General features: G+C 51.5%; 1 protein-coding gene across 1 annotated transcript; it reads right to left on the bottom strand.

Annotated features, from left to right (window-relative positions):
- Positions 1 to 5,240: 5,240 nt before the first annotated feature.
- On the bottom strand, positions 5,241 to 13,349 carry LOC148454305 (ras-associated and pleckstrin homology domains-containing protein 1-like; the record flags this gene model as incomplete). Its single annotated transcript, XM_088461072.1, has 3 exons — positions 5,241 to 5,351; positions 6,958 to 7,101; positions 13,284 to 13,349. Coding segments are annotated over 3 exons (321 nt in total), but the record flags the coding sequence as incomplete, so codon positions are not given.
- Positions 13,350 to 13,729: the final 380 nt, after the last annotated feature.

The following is a 13,729-nucleotide window of genomic DNA, read 5'->3' on the forward strand; positions in this document are numbered from 1 at the left end:
CACTTCCAAAGACCTCGAGGAAGAAGGGAGACCGGAGAACAGAGGTACACAAAGTGAAAGGACCACTTCATCGACAAAGAGTCGCTGAAGGTTGCTTCAGAATCCCCAGAGCTGAACTGTAACACCATAGTGTGATAAAGTCAGAAGGCCCTGAGGGTCACCTCAGGGGGCCCCCCCCTGCTCACCAGGAGATGAAACCTCTCTTGGGGAAGAGACTAGTCCCCGGGATGCACGTCGTAACGGCTGAGGACTCCCACTTCCCAATGGAGAGCTCCTGAAATGAACGCTGCAGAGATGGTCGGGAGGAGACCCTCGGACTATGTCCGAATATGTGACATACCTGTCATTGCCACCCAACGAACAGTGTTGCTAAAAAGGAATCCACTGTCCTGACCCTGTCGGACTGAACCTTTTCAGGTTCACCGGGAAACAAGAGTTATGCCAGAGTAAGTTAATTGACAGGGTGGAATCGACAGACGTCCAACTGCACTGAAAAAGGATGCGAACCAGACACTGTCCATAGCAAAGAATACCCTGGACGAGATGGCCATAGCCACCCAGACAGGGACCGACTTGCCTCCGGAGAGAGCATCATCGTTTGAACAGTGATCCGACAGAAAAAACTCGTTCCATCTGGAGATGAGCCAATTATGGAAAGGTCTGGAATGGAACTGAGCCCATTCCACCATGCATCCCAGAGTGTAAAGACATATGTCGACTGCGCAGACAACCACGTACTCCTAATGGAAGAGTGGAGATTCTGTCTTACGCCAGAAGAATTCTCAGATTCTGAGAATCCAGCAGGGATCCAAGATGAAGAATACCCAGAGAGGGATGCAGGGAGGACTTTTTCCCCGTTGATTAAACGTCTGCACCCTGAAGCCACAGTCATCCTGACCTGGCTGTAAAGTACCCCGGTGATCCCGCTAAGAGCAGGAGGCCGTCCAGGTACAGGAGCATTGGGATATACTGAACAGGAGAACTGTCAGAAAATCCAAAACACTGGTAAACCCCTGTGGGGCTGAGGACAGTCCCAACAGGCAGAGCCCGAAAAATTGTAAGTGTTGCTGTGATACAGCAAACCTCAGCCCATGCTGAGGAAAGGTCTCTGTAAGTACCCGTAGGCACGCGTCCTGTATATGATACCATAAAGTCCCCAGGTTCCAAACATCGTATGATGGAGCATAGGGATTTCCTCCTGAGCCCAGGTAGCTTTAGGAACTGTCTCAGGGAATTGAGACAGAGAATAGGCCAAAGAGGACCATTCAGCCACCGCACCAGAAAGAAAGCAGAACAACCAGTCCCTCACTGAGATAGTGGGGATGGCCTAATTAGCTCCGCTTACCGCAACAACTGCATAGCTTTCTGGATCTGTAAGGCCCTTGTAAAGAGGCCGCCTGAGCAAAGAGAGGGCGTACCCTCCTACCCACGTAGCCACGGCAACTTGACACTAGTACCGGGCGAACTGAGAAAATCGGTATCTCCCAGTTGTAGGCCTGTCCCGTCAGGCTGAAGAGATATCCGTAGGTTCAGAAGCAGGATCGGCTGGCAGTCCAGGCCTGCTCGGTACTGGATATGTCGGCCCTTGTAGATGCCGACAGTCTACGAAGAAACAGACCTTTAGGCTGACCCAGAGGACAAAAAGACTTAACAGACTTAGTCTGAGGCCTTGTAGAGGGCATAGCTGAAAGCGGTAAACTTGTCGTTAGTAATACTGCCAATGTTACTACAATCTTGTCAAGGTCAGGACCAACCAAGATCAACCCTAAAGATGGTATCTGCACCTCTGCATTCCCAGAGCGCAGCCATAGGGTATTACGGAGGATACAGTCGCAGCCGGAACTCTGAAAGTTAGGAGACTGGTATCCAATATAGGCATTTCCACCTATGACAACTGCATATATTACGAGAGCGACCAAATACATTTGAACCCCCGACGTGTTGGAGGGGAAAAAATGTTACAAATGCATCAGCCCAATCTGCAATAGTATTAACCAACCATGCTATAGCCATGGTAGGATGGGTAACAACCCCTGAAAGCAAGTATACCGATTTCAGGCAGAGTTACCACCTACGGACCACGCAGGAATGGGAGGCGTAGTAACGTCTGTAATCAGACGAGTAACACGCCCATCCACCCCAGGAGGGGGCTCGTGATGACCCTCAGGGAATTTGGGACAGGAGGCCAAACACTGTTGTAACACCTCCTATCTGGCAACAGCCAGAGTCCCGCTATGCGATCCACCCGCTAGTCAGCAACAGGGAACCAGAAGGCATGTAAGACTGAGGGTGTATGATACAGGTGCAGGTCAACATTCACTCTAACCAGAATGGACCTGCTACCAGCCCTAAAGCAGGGATAATAATACCTGAAATAGGCTTCCACCCGTAAGAGGGAAAGAGCCCAAACCAGTATCCAGTACATGCAGAGCCAACTGGGAAGTAACCACAGGGCGTCAACCACGCCAATTTGCGTTTCGTAGAAAACGACACCACCCAGGGTGGCTGTTGTGGTAATCCCTGCAAGGGGCATGACAGACTATTGTGGCACCAGGGGGAATTCATATACTGCGAAAAACCCCTGCAGGGAGCGATAGTCTGTGTCACAGGGGAAGAGTGCAAGAAGCTGCGAGATACCCTGAGATGAAAAGGGCAGTATGGTGGAGTAACCCCAAGTGAGGTACAACAATGGGGCCCGCCCGGCGATCCGCAATTGAGAGGATCCCGAGAAAACAAACCGCCCAAGGGGGTCGTGAAAGGGGCCGGCACCAGATGACGCCACATACAGAACCCTTTATGAGTCAAATCCTCCGCACTAACACCTGCAGCACATGGCTTGCAGGATAGGAAAAATGGGTGTAGTATAATGCTCTATCTCCTGGTCAGACATATCTGACCAACCCTCTTGGCGGAAATATTAAGCAGCGCTATACTGGTCCTGACTGATGCCAAAAATTAGCTGCAGGGACCCATTTTCAGCGTATGCAACACACAGTTCCATCTAAAATATGGCAACGTGCAGCACGCAACAGTATGTGACAAACCTCACAAATATTAACAAGTATATAAATGTGAGGTCTCAGAACCACCCCAAGTACAGCTGTATTAGGGCAGATAAAGAAAAGGGATAGATATACACTGACAGGTGAGAGAATTAAATACAGACAGTCAGCACTAGCATAAGTCACATACCATGCAGATATACACATATATACATAAACATGTCATATAATATACTGCACTATTACACTGCATTCAACTTACCCAGATTCAGTGTCTGGGAAGGCTACAGCGCTGTGTACACTGACCTGATGGTGAGGTACGCAGGGGGACTGGACTCACTGCCATCTCCGGAGCTCTGCTGCTGCACCACAAGAAAATGGCCGCTGGAGACCTCAGAAGAAGCGTGGCCCGCGGAGGAAGCAGCTCAGCGATGCCAGACTATACATACTGAAAGGCGCGCTGAGCTGAGGGGAGGAGCCGCTGTAACAGGGAAAGCTTCCTCCCCTGGCCGGCTATTAACCTTCCGGGACGCCGGCTCCCAGCGCCGATCAGTAAGTCCCTGCTGGTCTAGTGGACACACGGGGCATGGGGGGCCCGCCGCCACTGCCGGCGCCTCCGGTCTGTCCCCGGAGACCGGAGGCACAGGACTGCATATTAAATGCGCGGATCACCGCAAGCGGTGATCCGCGACCTTACCTGCTCCCCGTGGATCCGGCAGCAGTCCTGGGCGCCCGCAGAGTACGGCTAGTACAGACTCTGGGGTCCCGCTGAGATCCCCAGATCTGTACTGGCGTCTCAGCACCGGCGGGGTGACGGAGCGGCAGCTTAGACGTCCTATGGACAGTCCGACGCTGCCGCTCTGAAAGTCCAAAGTAAAAATAAAAAAAAACTCTATACTTAGAAAAAATAAAGCTATGGGGCTGCTAATCAGCTCCCCACTGCACTAAACGGTGACCCGACTCCGGCCGGGCACAACTTAAACTGAGGTGCCTCTGGCTTGGGGGTGGGGTTATAGGGAGAGTGGACCCAGTGCATCCTGGGAGCTAAAAGCTTTAACTGCGTGGTGCCCGGATTTGGTTCCCAACCTATACCCCAAGGTCAACCCTGTGGACCCCCTATGGACCCTGAAGTAGAAAAAGCACATTGGGGGAGATGCACTAAGCACTGAAAAGTGATAGAGTGGAGAGTGATAAAGTACCAACCAATCAGCTCCCATCATTTTTCAAACACAGCTTGTAACATGACAGGAGCTAATTGGTTGGTACTTTATCACTCTCCACAGCTTAGCACATCTGCCCCAGAAGCTTATTACCAGCCTATACCGTACATCATTTGTCCTGATCACAGTTGTATATAATACTTTGCTTTATGACATCACCATATAAATGAAACTATCAGCACATGGTCCTACAGAGAGCACCTGTCTGCTCATCCCAAAATCCCCCATCAGTATAATACAGGACGAGGTCACAGATACTGACACTAGCCCTAAAGCAATCAATGATGGGCCTTGTATGGGTTCCTGATTTATGTACCACCCGCGCCCAGGTAATGGGCAATGCCCTGAACATTACACATTTATCCACAAGTCACCCTGTACCATCAGTCTGCTGAGCTAATACCTCTAAGCCCTAATCCAGGTCTGTAAGGGTATGGTGCCAGGTCCAATGGTGGCACTGCGCCCAGCTACAAACCCCGGCTTACTGCTTCATTACTATTGTTACATGACATGATTTTCTGTGAGCACCAAAAGCTAAAAACAATACACAGGACCAATAAGCAGTCTGATGCCAGGGCTTAGGGGGCACATAAGACATTACATCAGTGACAGTTGCTTAATTCCACGTTGCCCGGCTCCACACTGGGCGTGGAGCAATGGGTGGGGGCACGGTGGGAGAGGGCAGGTGGGCATGTGCCAGACATGAGCAAATGATACAGGGGCTCTGCAAATAAAGCTTCACACACAGAAAGATGACGCTGCCTGAAAATGCTACATATGCACCGCGATAGATTGTAATGTAATAAGGAAAAACACTGACAGCACAAGTATAGGAATATTATTCAGTAGTGTTGTCATTTACTGTGTAACCACTAGATGGCAGCACATTAACAAAAATAGGGAAAGGTCCATTCTGAGGGCTACATAGGCTGCGAATGAAACAGACACCTCTGCCCAAATACACAAGGTTGTGTGCGCCAAGCGGAGTAACGGAATGTGCGCCACAGGGCAGCCTTACCTTTAGTACCAGGCAGTAGTCAGTGGGTGCCTTGTATTTGCCGCGGTACTCCTGACCATAATAAACATTAACATGGTCCAGTTGGAGGAAGCAGACGAGGTCTCTCGATGCCTAGAGACAAAGGAATCAAACGACACTGTTACCAGCTCACACACAGCACCCGCCAGTCACTGTTACCAGCTCACACACAGCACCCGCCAGTCAGTTACCAGCTCACACATAGCACCCGCCAGTCCGTTACCAGCTCACACACAGCACCCGCCAGTCACTGTTACCAGCTCACACACAGCAGCCGCCAGTCACTGTTACCAGCTCACACACAGCACCCGCCAGTCACTGTTACCAGCTCACACACAGCAGCCGCCAGTCACTGTTACCAGCTCACACACAGCAGCCGCCAGTCACTGTTACCAGCTCACACACAGCACCCGCCAGTCCCTGTTACCAGCTCACACACAGCACCCGCCAGTCCCTGTTACCAGCTCACACACAGCACCCGCCAGTCCCTGTTACCAGCTCACACACAGCGGCCGCCAGTCCCTGTTACCAACTCACACACAGCGGCCGCCAGTCCCTGTTACCAGCTCACACACAGCACCCGCCAGTCCCTGTTACCAGCTCACACACAGCACCCGCCAGTCCCTGTTACCAGCTCACACACAACTGGCACCTTATCACTTTCTTATCACTTTTCACTCTGTCTCCTAACACAGCTTAGTAACTAGACCCCTGAATTAACAAAAAACATTTTATGTAACTTAGCAATTACAGTAGGACAAGATACAATGTTTAGTATGCTGTACAGAATGAAGGACGTACATTTTACTGCTTATTTCATTTTAAAAGAAAAAAACAACAACATACAGCGTTTAAGTTACTGTTACGTTGCAGGTTAGTAGTAATTTCCTGCAACCAGCAGGTGTCACTGTGGCTCCTAGATTTAGCCGGTGACCTGACGCCAGTGATTTATAATTAGTTTCCTTCTCTAAATTCTGTCAACTTGAAACAATTATACAAAAACATCGCACAATATTTTAAAATGATTATTACATGACGGTTTTCCCTTACACTGGGTACACACTAAACAACCGGCAATCTTGTTGATAGTCGGGGCGATTATCCTTCGTCCATGACCATGCACGATTGTCGTTACACACTCCGCAGATTTAATGAACGACAGAACGATCACTCAGAAGAGCTTTTTAACGAGACAAGGGGGCAGATGTACTAAGTGATAAACTACCAACCAATCAGCTCCTAACTGTCATTTTTCAAACACAGCCTGTAACATGACAGTTAGGAGCTGAATCGTTGGTAGTTTATCACTCTCCAGAGCTTAGTACATCTGCCCCTAGGTCTGTTATTCCTTGCTGATCTTATTCTATAGCTTGGATTTATATGTAATTTTTATTAAGTGAATATAGTAATAAACAAGATTCTTTTTACTATTATTGTATTGTTCATAGTCTTTGGTCACGCGCCCCCATTGGTGATTGTTTCCTTCTAGGTTTCCATCTATGGCTATTGTACAGAGAAATCAGGAAAAACTAAGACTATATTCCCCCTTTTTGCTAATTTTACACCAATGATGGAATCTTCAGATGTGACCCTGCACCGTCTAACAATGATGGTATAGGACTATATAATAATGTATATAATGTAATACGTTATATATATAATGTGTCACCCATAGTTAGATACTGGGCCACGCTCTCACCTTCGCCTTCCCTTTAGGTACATAGTAAATTCCAGATGCTCGGAGTAGGAAATATCGTTTCTTCCAGGACTTTTTCCCATCGTCCTTCAGCCATAGGACGCCCTCAATCTCAGGGACGGTAACGGAGCTCCCGCAGAAGCACTCCTGCACAGACAGGACACAGAGCATTGCACTGTGAGCGGAGCATGTAAAGGTCTCACACACACACGTATTCACCACGCGGTACCATGTAGCTACATCTGCTGCTATGTAAGGATGAAGGAAATGCCTTAGAGATGTGTCCTCAAACACCTTGCCGCAATACGCCATGCAGCGAAGCAAGCCTGACGCAAGTGGGAGGCCAGGTGCCGAGCGTCATATTCACCTGAAAAGGTGTCTGAGGCGGGAATCCAGCCTCCGATTGGACCCGATGACGGCACTTATTGGGAATTTTGTTTCGACTGCCAAATCTGTGATAAGAAGCCATTTTTCTCCCGATAGCGGCAGTGAAAATACATAGGTCCGCAACTTTTCGCGGATCCTACGTGTTTTCGTGAGAAAAACAGAACATTTTCGGATGTAAAAAACGGTTTCATTTGATACCACAAAAAAAAAAAATCACCGAAAAAAGTTTTGTTTGTCCGAAAATGCTTCGCTGCTAATGGGATACTGGCCGTAGTCGCAATAGGATGCGACAAACCGCTTCATGAGACTGCACCGATTAATTTGATATGCAACACTTGCAGATCTGTGTGCGACTGAGTTTGTATACGAAGCTCAACTGAACTTGGCGTGAAAAAAATAAACGTGCGAACATAGCGCCTCGTATACAGACTGAGACGCACACAGATATACACGTGCTGAATATCAACTTAAGCAGCGCAGTCTCGTGAAGTGGTTTGTCGCATCCAATTGTGACCAAGATGCATTTTTGGGCAAAAAAGGTGCTTAACGCAACGGAGTCTCACAGGACCTGGCGCGCAGAGAAGGGCGGCTTGGCGTGAATGCAGCGATAGTGTATGAGGAGGACACATCTGTACAGTCATGCGCTGTATGTACCTTTATATCAGCAGGTAGAGAACAGTCAGTCACTGTATACGTACCAGGTGCTCTAGTAACATTTATCACTATGTGACTGGAGACCGGGATCAGGATATTTATACTCATTATAATTCTTATATTCATCCAACACAGGGGGCGCCGGCCCGTCACATTCATCCAACACAGGGGGCGCCGGCGCGTCACATTCATCCAACACAGGGGGCGCCGGCCCATCACATTCATCCAACACAGGGGGCGCCGGCGCGTCACATTCATCCAACACAGGAGGCGCCGGCCCGTCACATTCATCCAACACAGGGGGCGCTGGCGCGTCACATTCATCCACCACAGGGGGCGCCGGCGCGTCACATTCATCCAACACAGGGGGCGCCGGCGCGTCACATTCATCCAACACAGGGGGCGCCGGCGCGTCACATTCATCCAACACAGGGGGCGCCGGCGCGTCACATTCATCCAACACAGGGGGCTCCGGCGCGTCACACCCATCCAACACAGGGGGCGCCGGCGCGTCACATTCATCCAACACAGGGGGCGCCGGCGCGTCACACCCATCCAACACAGGGGGCGCCGGCGCGTCACACCCATCCAACACAGGGGGCGCCGGCGCGTCACACCCATCCAACACAGGGGGCGACGGCCCGTCACACCCATCCAACACAGGGGGCGACGGCCCGTCACACCCATCCAACACAGGGGGCGCCGGCCCGTCACACCCATCCAACACAGGGGGCGCCGGCCCGTCACACCCATCCAACACAGGGGGCGCCGGCGGGTCACATTCATCCAACACAGGGGGCGCCGGCGCATTCATCCAACACAGGGGGCGCCGGCGTGTCACACTCAACCAACACAGGGGGCGCCGGCGCGTCACATTCATCCAACACAGGGGGCGCCGGCGCGTCACACTCATCCAACACAGGGGGCGCCGGCGCGTCACACTCATCCAACACAGGGGGCGCCGGCGCGTCACACTCATCCAACACAGGGGGCGCCGGCGCGTCACACTCATCCAACACAGGGGGCGCCGGCGCGTCGCACTCATCCAACACAGGGGGCGCCGGCGCGTCACACCCATCCAACACAGGGGGCGCCGGCGCGTCACACCCATCCAACACAGGGGGCGCCGGCCCGTCACACCCATCCAACACAGGGGGCGCCGGCCCGTCACACCCATCCAACACAGGGGGCGCCGGCCCGTCACACCCATCCAACACAGGGGGCGCCGGCTCGTCACACCCATCCAACACAGGGGGCGCCGGCCCGTCACATCCATCCAACACAGGGGGCGCCGGCGTCACACCCATCCAACACAGGGGGCTCCGGCGCGTCACACTCATCCAACACAGGGGGCGCCGGCGCGTCACATTCATCCACCACAGGGGGCGCCGGCCCGTCACATCCATCCAACACAGGGGATGCCGGCCCGTCACATCCATCCAACACAGGGGGCCCGGTGCGTCACATTCTTAGGAGAGTTTCCCGGCACTGAGAAGGGAACTTTATAGATCAAAGCTTCATTGTGACACTTCCGCTATGTAATACCAGCCCCTTACTCTCCATACATGGGAGCCGGGCAATACAGGACTGTAACAGGTGGTGTCAGCTCTTATAGGTGGTCAAACACCCTCTTACCCAAACATGAAATATGGGCTGCAATTGGCAAATAAGAGATGATCCAACAAACATTGCTGATAATTAATCAAATGATTTCATTAACTAGATAATGGCATCATAATACGACTCACTATTGTGATGGATAAATGAAAATGTAAAAATAACAAAATCTTATGTACTATTACACGACAATGGCTACAATAATAACAAAAATACAAAATATTTAAAATCACTTAAAACTGCACCGGGCCACTCTCTCAGGCAGTGATACAGTGTAACACAGCGCTGATCTTATTACCAGGGAAGCTGGTGCTGGGGTAACACAGCGCTGATCTTATTACCAGGGAAGCTGGTGCTGGGGTAACACAGCGCTGATCTTATTACCAGGGAAGCTGGTGCTGGGGTAACACAGCGCTGATCTTATTACCAGGGAAGCTGGCGCTGGGGTAACACAGCGCTGATCTTATTACCAGGGAAGCTGGTGCTGGGGTAACACAGCGCTGATCTTATTACCAGGGAAGCTGGTGCTGGGGTAACACAGCGCTGATCTTATTACCAGGGAAGCTGGCGCTGGGGTAACACAGCGCTGATCTTATTACCAGGGAAGCTGGCGCTGGGGTAACACAGCGCTGATCTTATTACCAGGGAAGCTGGTGCTGGGGTAACACAGCGCTGATCTTATTACCAGGGAAGCTGGTGCTGGGGTAACACAGCGCTGATCTTATTACCAGGGAAGCTGGCGCTGGGGTAACACAGCGCTGATCTTATTACCAGGGAAGCTGGTGCTGGGGTAACACAGCGCTGATCTTATTACCAGGGAAGCTGGTGCTGGGGTAACACAGCGCTGATCTTATTACCAGGGAAGCTGGTGCTGGGGTAACACAGCGCTGATCTTATTACCAGGGAAGCTGGTGCTGGGGTAACACAGCGCTGATCTTATTACCAGGGAAGCTGGTGCTGGGGTAACACAGCGCTGATCTTATTACCAGGGAAGCTGGTGCTGGGGTAACACAGCGCTGATCTTATTACCAGGGAAGCTGGTGCTGGGGTAACACAGCGCTGATCTTATTACCAGGGAAGCTGGTGCGGGGGTAACACAGCGCTGATCTTATTACCAGGGAAGCTGGTGCTGGGGTAACACAGCGCTGATCTTATTACCAGGGAAGCTGGTGCGGGGGTAACACAGCGCTGATCTTATTACCAGGGAAGCTGGTGCTGGGGTAACACAGCGCTGATCTTATTACCAGGGAAGCTGGCGCTGGGGTAACACAGCGCTGATCTTATTACCAGGGAAGCTGGTGCTGGGGTAACACAGCGCTGATCTTATTACCAGGGAAGCTGGTGCTGGGGTAACACAGCGCTGATCTTATTACCAGGGAAGCTGGTGCTGGGGTAACACAGCGCTGATCTTATTACCAGGGAAGCTGGTGCTGGGGTAACACAGCGCTGATCTTATTACCAGGGAAGCTGGTGCTGGGGTAACACAGCGCTGATCTTATTACCAGGGAAGCTGGTGCTGGGGTAACACAGCGCTGATCTTATTACCAGGGAAGCTGGTGCGGGGGTAACACAGCGCTGATCTTATTACCAGGGAAGCTGGTGCGGGGGTAACACAGCGCTGATCTTATTACCAGGGAAGCTGGTGCTGGGGTAACACAGCGCTGATCTTATTACCAGGGAAGCTGGTGCTGGGGTAACACAGCGCTGATCTTATTACCAGGGAAGCTGGGGCTGGGGTAACACAGCGCTGATCTTATTACCAGGGAAGCTGGTGCTGGGGTAACACAGCGCTGATCTTATTACCAGGGAAGCTGGTGCTGGGGTAACACAGCGCTGATCTTATTACCAGGGAAGCTGGTGCTGGGGTAACACAGCGCTGATCTTATTACCAGGGAAGCTGGTGCTGGGGTAACACAGCGCTGATCTTATTACCAGGGAAGCTGGTGCTGGGGTAACACAGCGCTGATCTTATTACCAGGGAAGCTGGTGCCGGGGTAACACAGCGCTGATCTTATTACCAGGGAAGCTGGTGCGGGGGTAACACAGCGCTGATCTTATTACCAGGGAAGCTGGTGCGGGGGTAACACAGCGCTGATCTTATTACCAGGGAAGCTGGTGCTGGGGTAACACAGCGCTGATCTTATTACCAGGGAAGCTGGTGCTGGGGTAACACAGCGCTGATCTTATTACCAGGGAAGCTGGTGCTGGGGTAACACAGCGCTGATCTTATTACCAGGGAAGCTGGTGCTGGGGTAACACAGCGCTGATCTTATTACCAGGGAAGCTGGTGCTGGGGTAACACAGCGCTGATCTTATTACCAGGGAAGCTGGTGCTGGGGTAACACCGCGCTGATCTTATTACCAGGGAAGCTGGGGCTGGGGTAACACAGCGCTGATCTTATTACCAGGGAAGCTGGTGCTGGGGTAACACAGCGCTGATCTTATTACCAGGGAAGCTGGTGCCGGGGTAACACAGCGCTGATCTTATTACCAGGGAAGCTGGTGCCGGGGTAACACAGCGCTGATCTTATTACCAGGGAAGCTGGTGCTGGGGTAACACAGCGCTGATCTTATTACCAGGGAAGCTGGTGCTGGGGTAACACAGCGCTGATCTTATTACCAGGGAAGCTGGTGCTGGGGTAACACAGCGCTGATCTTATTACCAGGGAAGCTGGTGCTGGGGTAACACAGCGCTGATCTTATTACCAGGGAAGCTGGTGCTGGGGTAACACAGCGCTGATCTTATTACCAGGGAAGCTGGTGCTGGGGTAACACAGCGCTGATCTTATTACCAGGGAAGCTGGTGCTGGGGTAACACAGCGCTGATCTTATTACCAGGGAAGCTGGCGCTGGGGTAACACAGCGCTGATCTTATTACCAGGGAAGCTGGCGCTGGGGTAACACAGCGCTGATCTTATTACCAGGGAAGCTGGTGCTGGGGTAACACAGCGCTGATCTTATTACCAGGGAAGCTGGTGCTGGGGTAACACAGCGCTGATCTTATTACCAGGGAAGCTGGTGCTGGGGTAACACAGCGCTGATCTTATTACCAGGGAAGCTGGTGCTGGGGTAACACAGCGCTGATCTTATTACCAGGGAAGCTGGCGCTGGGGTAACACAGCGCTGATCTTATTACCAGGGAAGCTGGCGCTGGGGTAACACAGCGCTGATCTTATTACCAGGGAAGCTGGTGCTGGGGTAACACAGCGCTGATCTTATTACCAGGGAAGGAGACGTCAGGATAGAGAAATCCAAGTCAGGGCTCAGATGATAACTGCGAGGCGTGTGGGGGGTATATAGGGGGACGGGGCAATGATTTGGGTTATTAGTAGGTACCCTGTATTGAATAATGAAAGGCGTAGATGGAGTAGGAGAAGATGGGGCGAGAGGGTGTGGAGTGGGGGTGATGACGACAGGTTGAGATATAGAGTATCTGTGATATAGGGAGCAATGGCCGCTGTACAATAAATGTGATATAGGGAGCAATGGCCGCTGTACAATAAATGTGATATAGGGAGCAATGGCCGCTGTACAATAAATGTGATATAGGGAGCAATGGCCGCTGTACAATAAATGTCATATTAATACACTGATCATTCTATAAGTGACATATAGCAAGGCGCATTGCTGAGGGGGTGACGTCATTCCTATAATATGACATCAGAACTCACCTCTAACAACACTTCTTTATTGCGGTCGGCCATCTCAGAAGTCTCCTTTCTTCCCAGCAGGTAGTTCTGCAACAGAACAGTAATTATTAGCCAACCGGGGAGGACTCAGGTGTACGGACGTGAGACGCTCGTATTACAGAGGCCAGAGCCGCGCACACGTACAACGGGCTCTACGTCTGTGCGCAGCATTATTCCGAGTCACCTTCGCGCTATACTGTGTGTGTACAAGGAACAGGTAACAGCAGTCTTCCGCCACTATGTACATATGTAACGGCTCCATATATAACGTGCTATAAGGCTGCCGCGTCACAGAAGCTCTATCGGACGCATTCCTTCTATCCGTTTCCTTTATTCCCCGAGATGTTACACTGCGCTGTGTGTATACGGGATAAGCTGCCCATCCTGATATTATGTGTGTACTGTCTATACCGATTATTTCTCATTTA

Source organism: Taudactylus pleione, unplaced genomic scaffold, assembly GCF_031769625.1.
Source record: "Taudactylus pleione unplaced genomic scaffold, aTauple2 ptg001011l, whole genome shotgun sequence".
In the NCBI taxonomy this organism is placed as follows: Eukaryota; Metazoa; Chordata; class Amphibia; order Anura; family Myobatrachidae; genus Taudactylus; species Taudactylus pleione.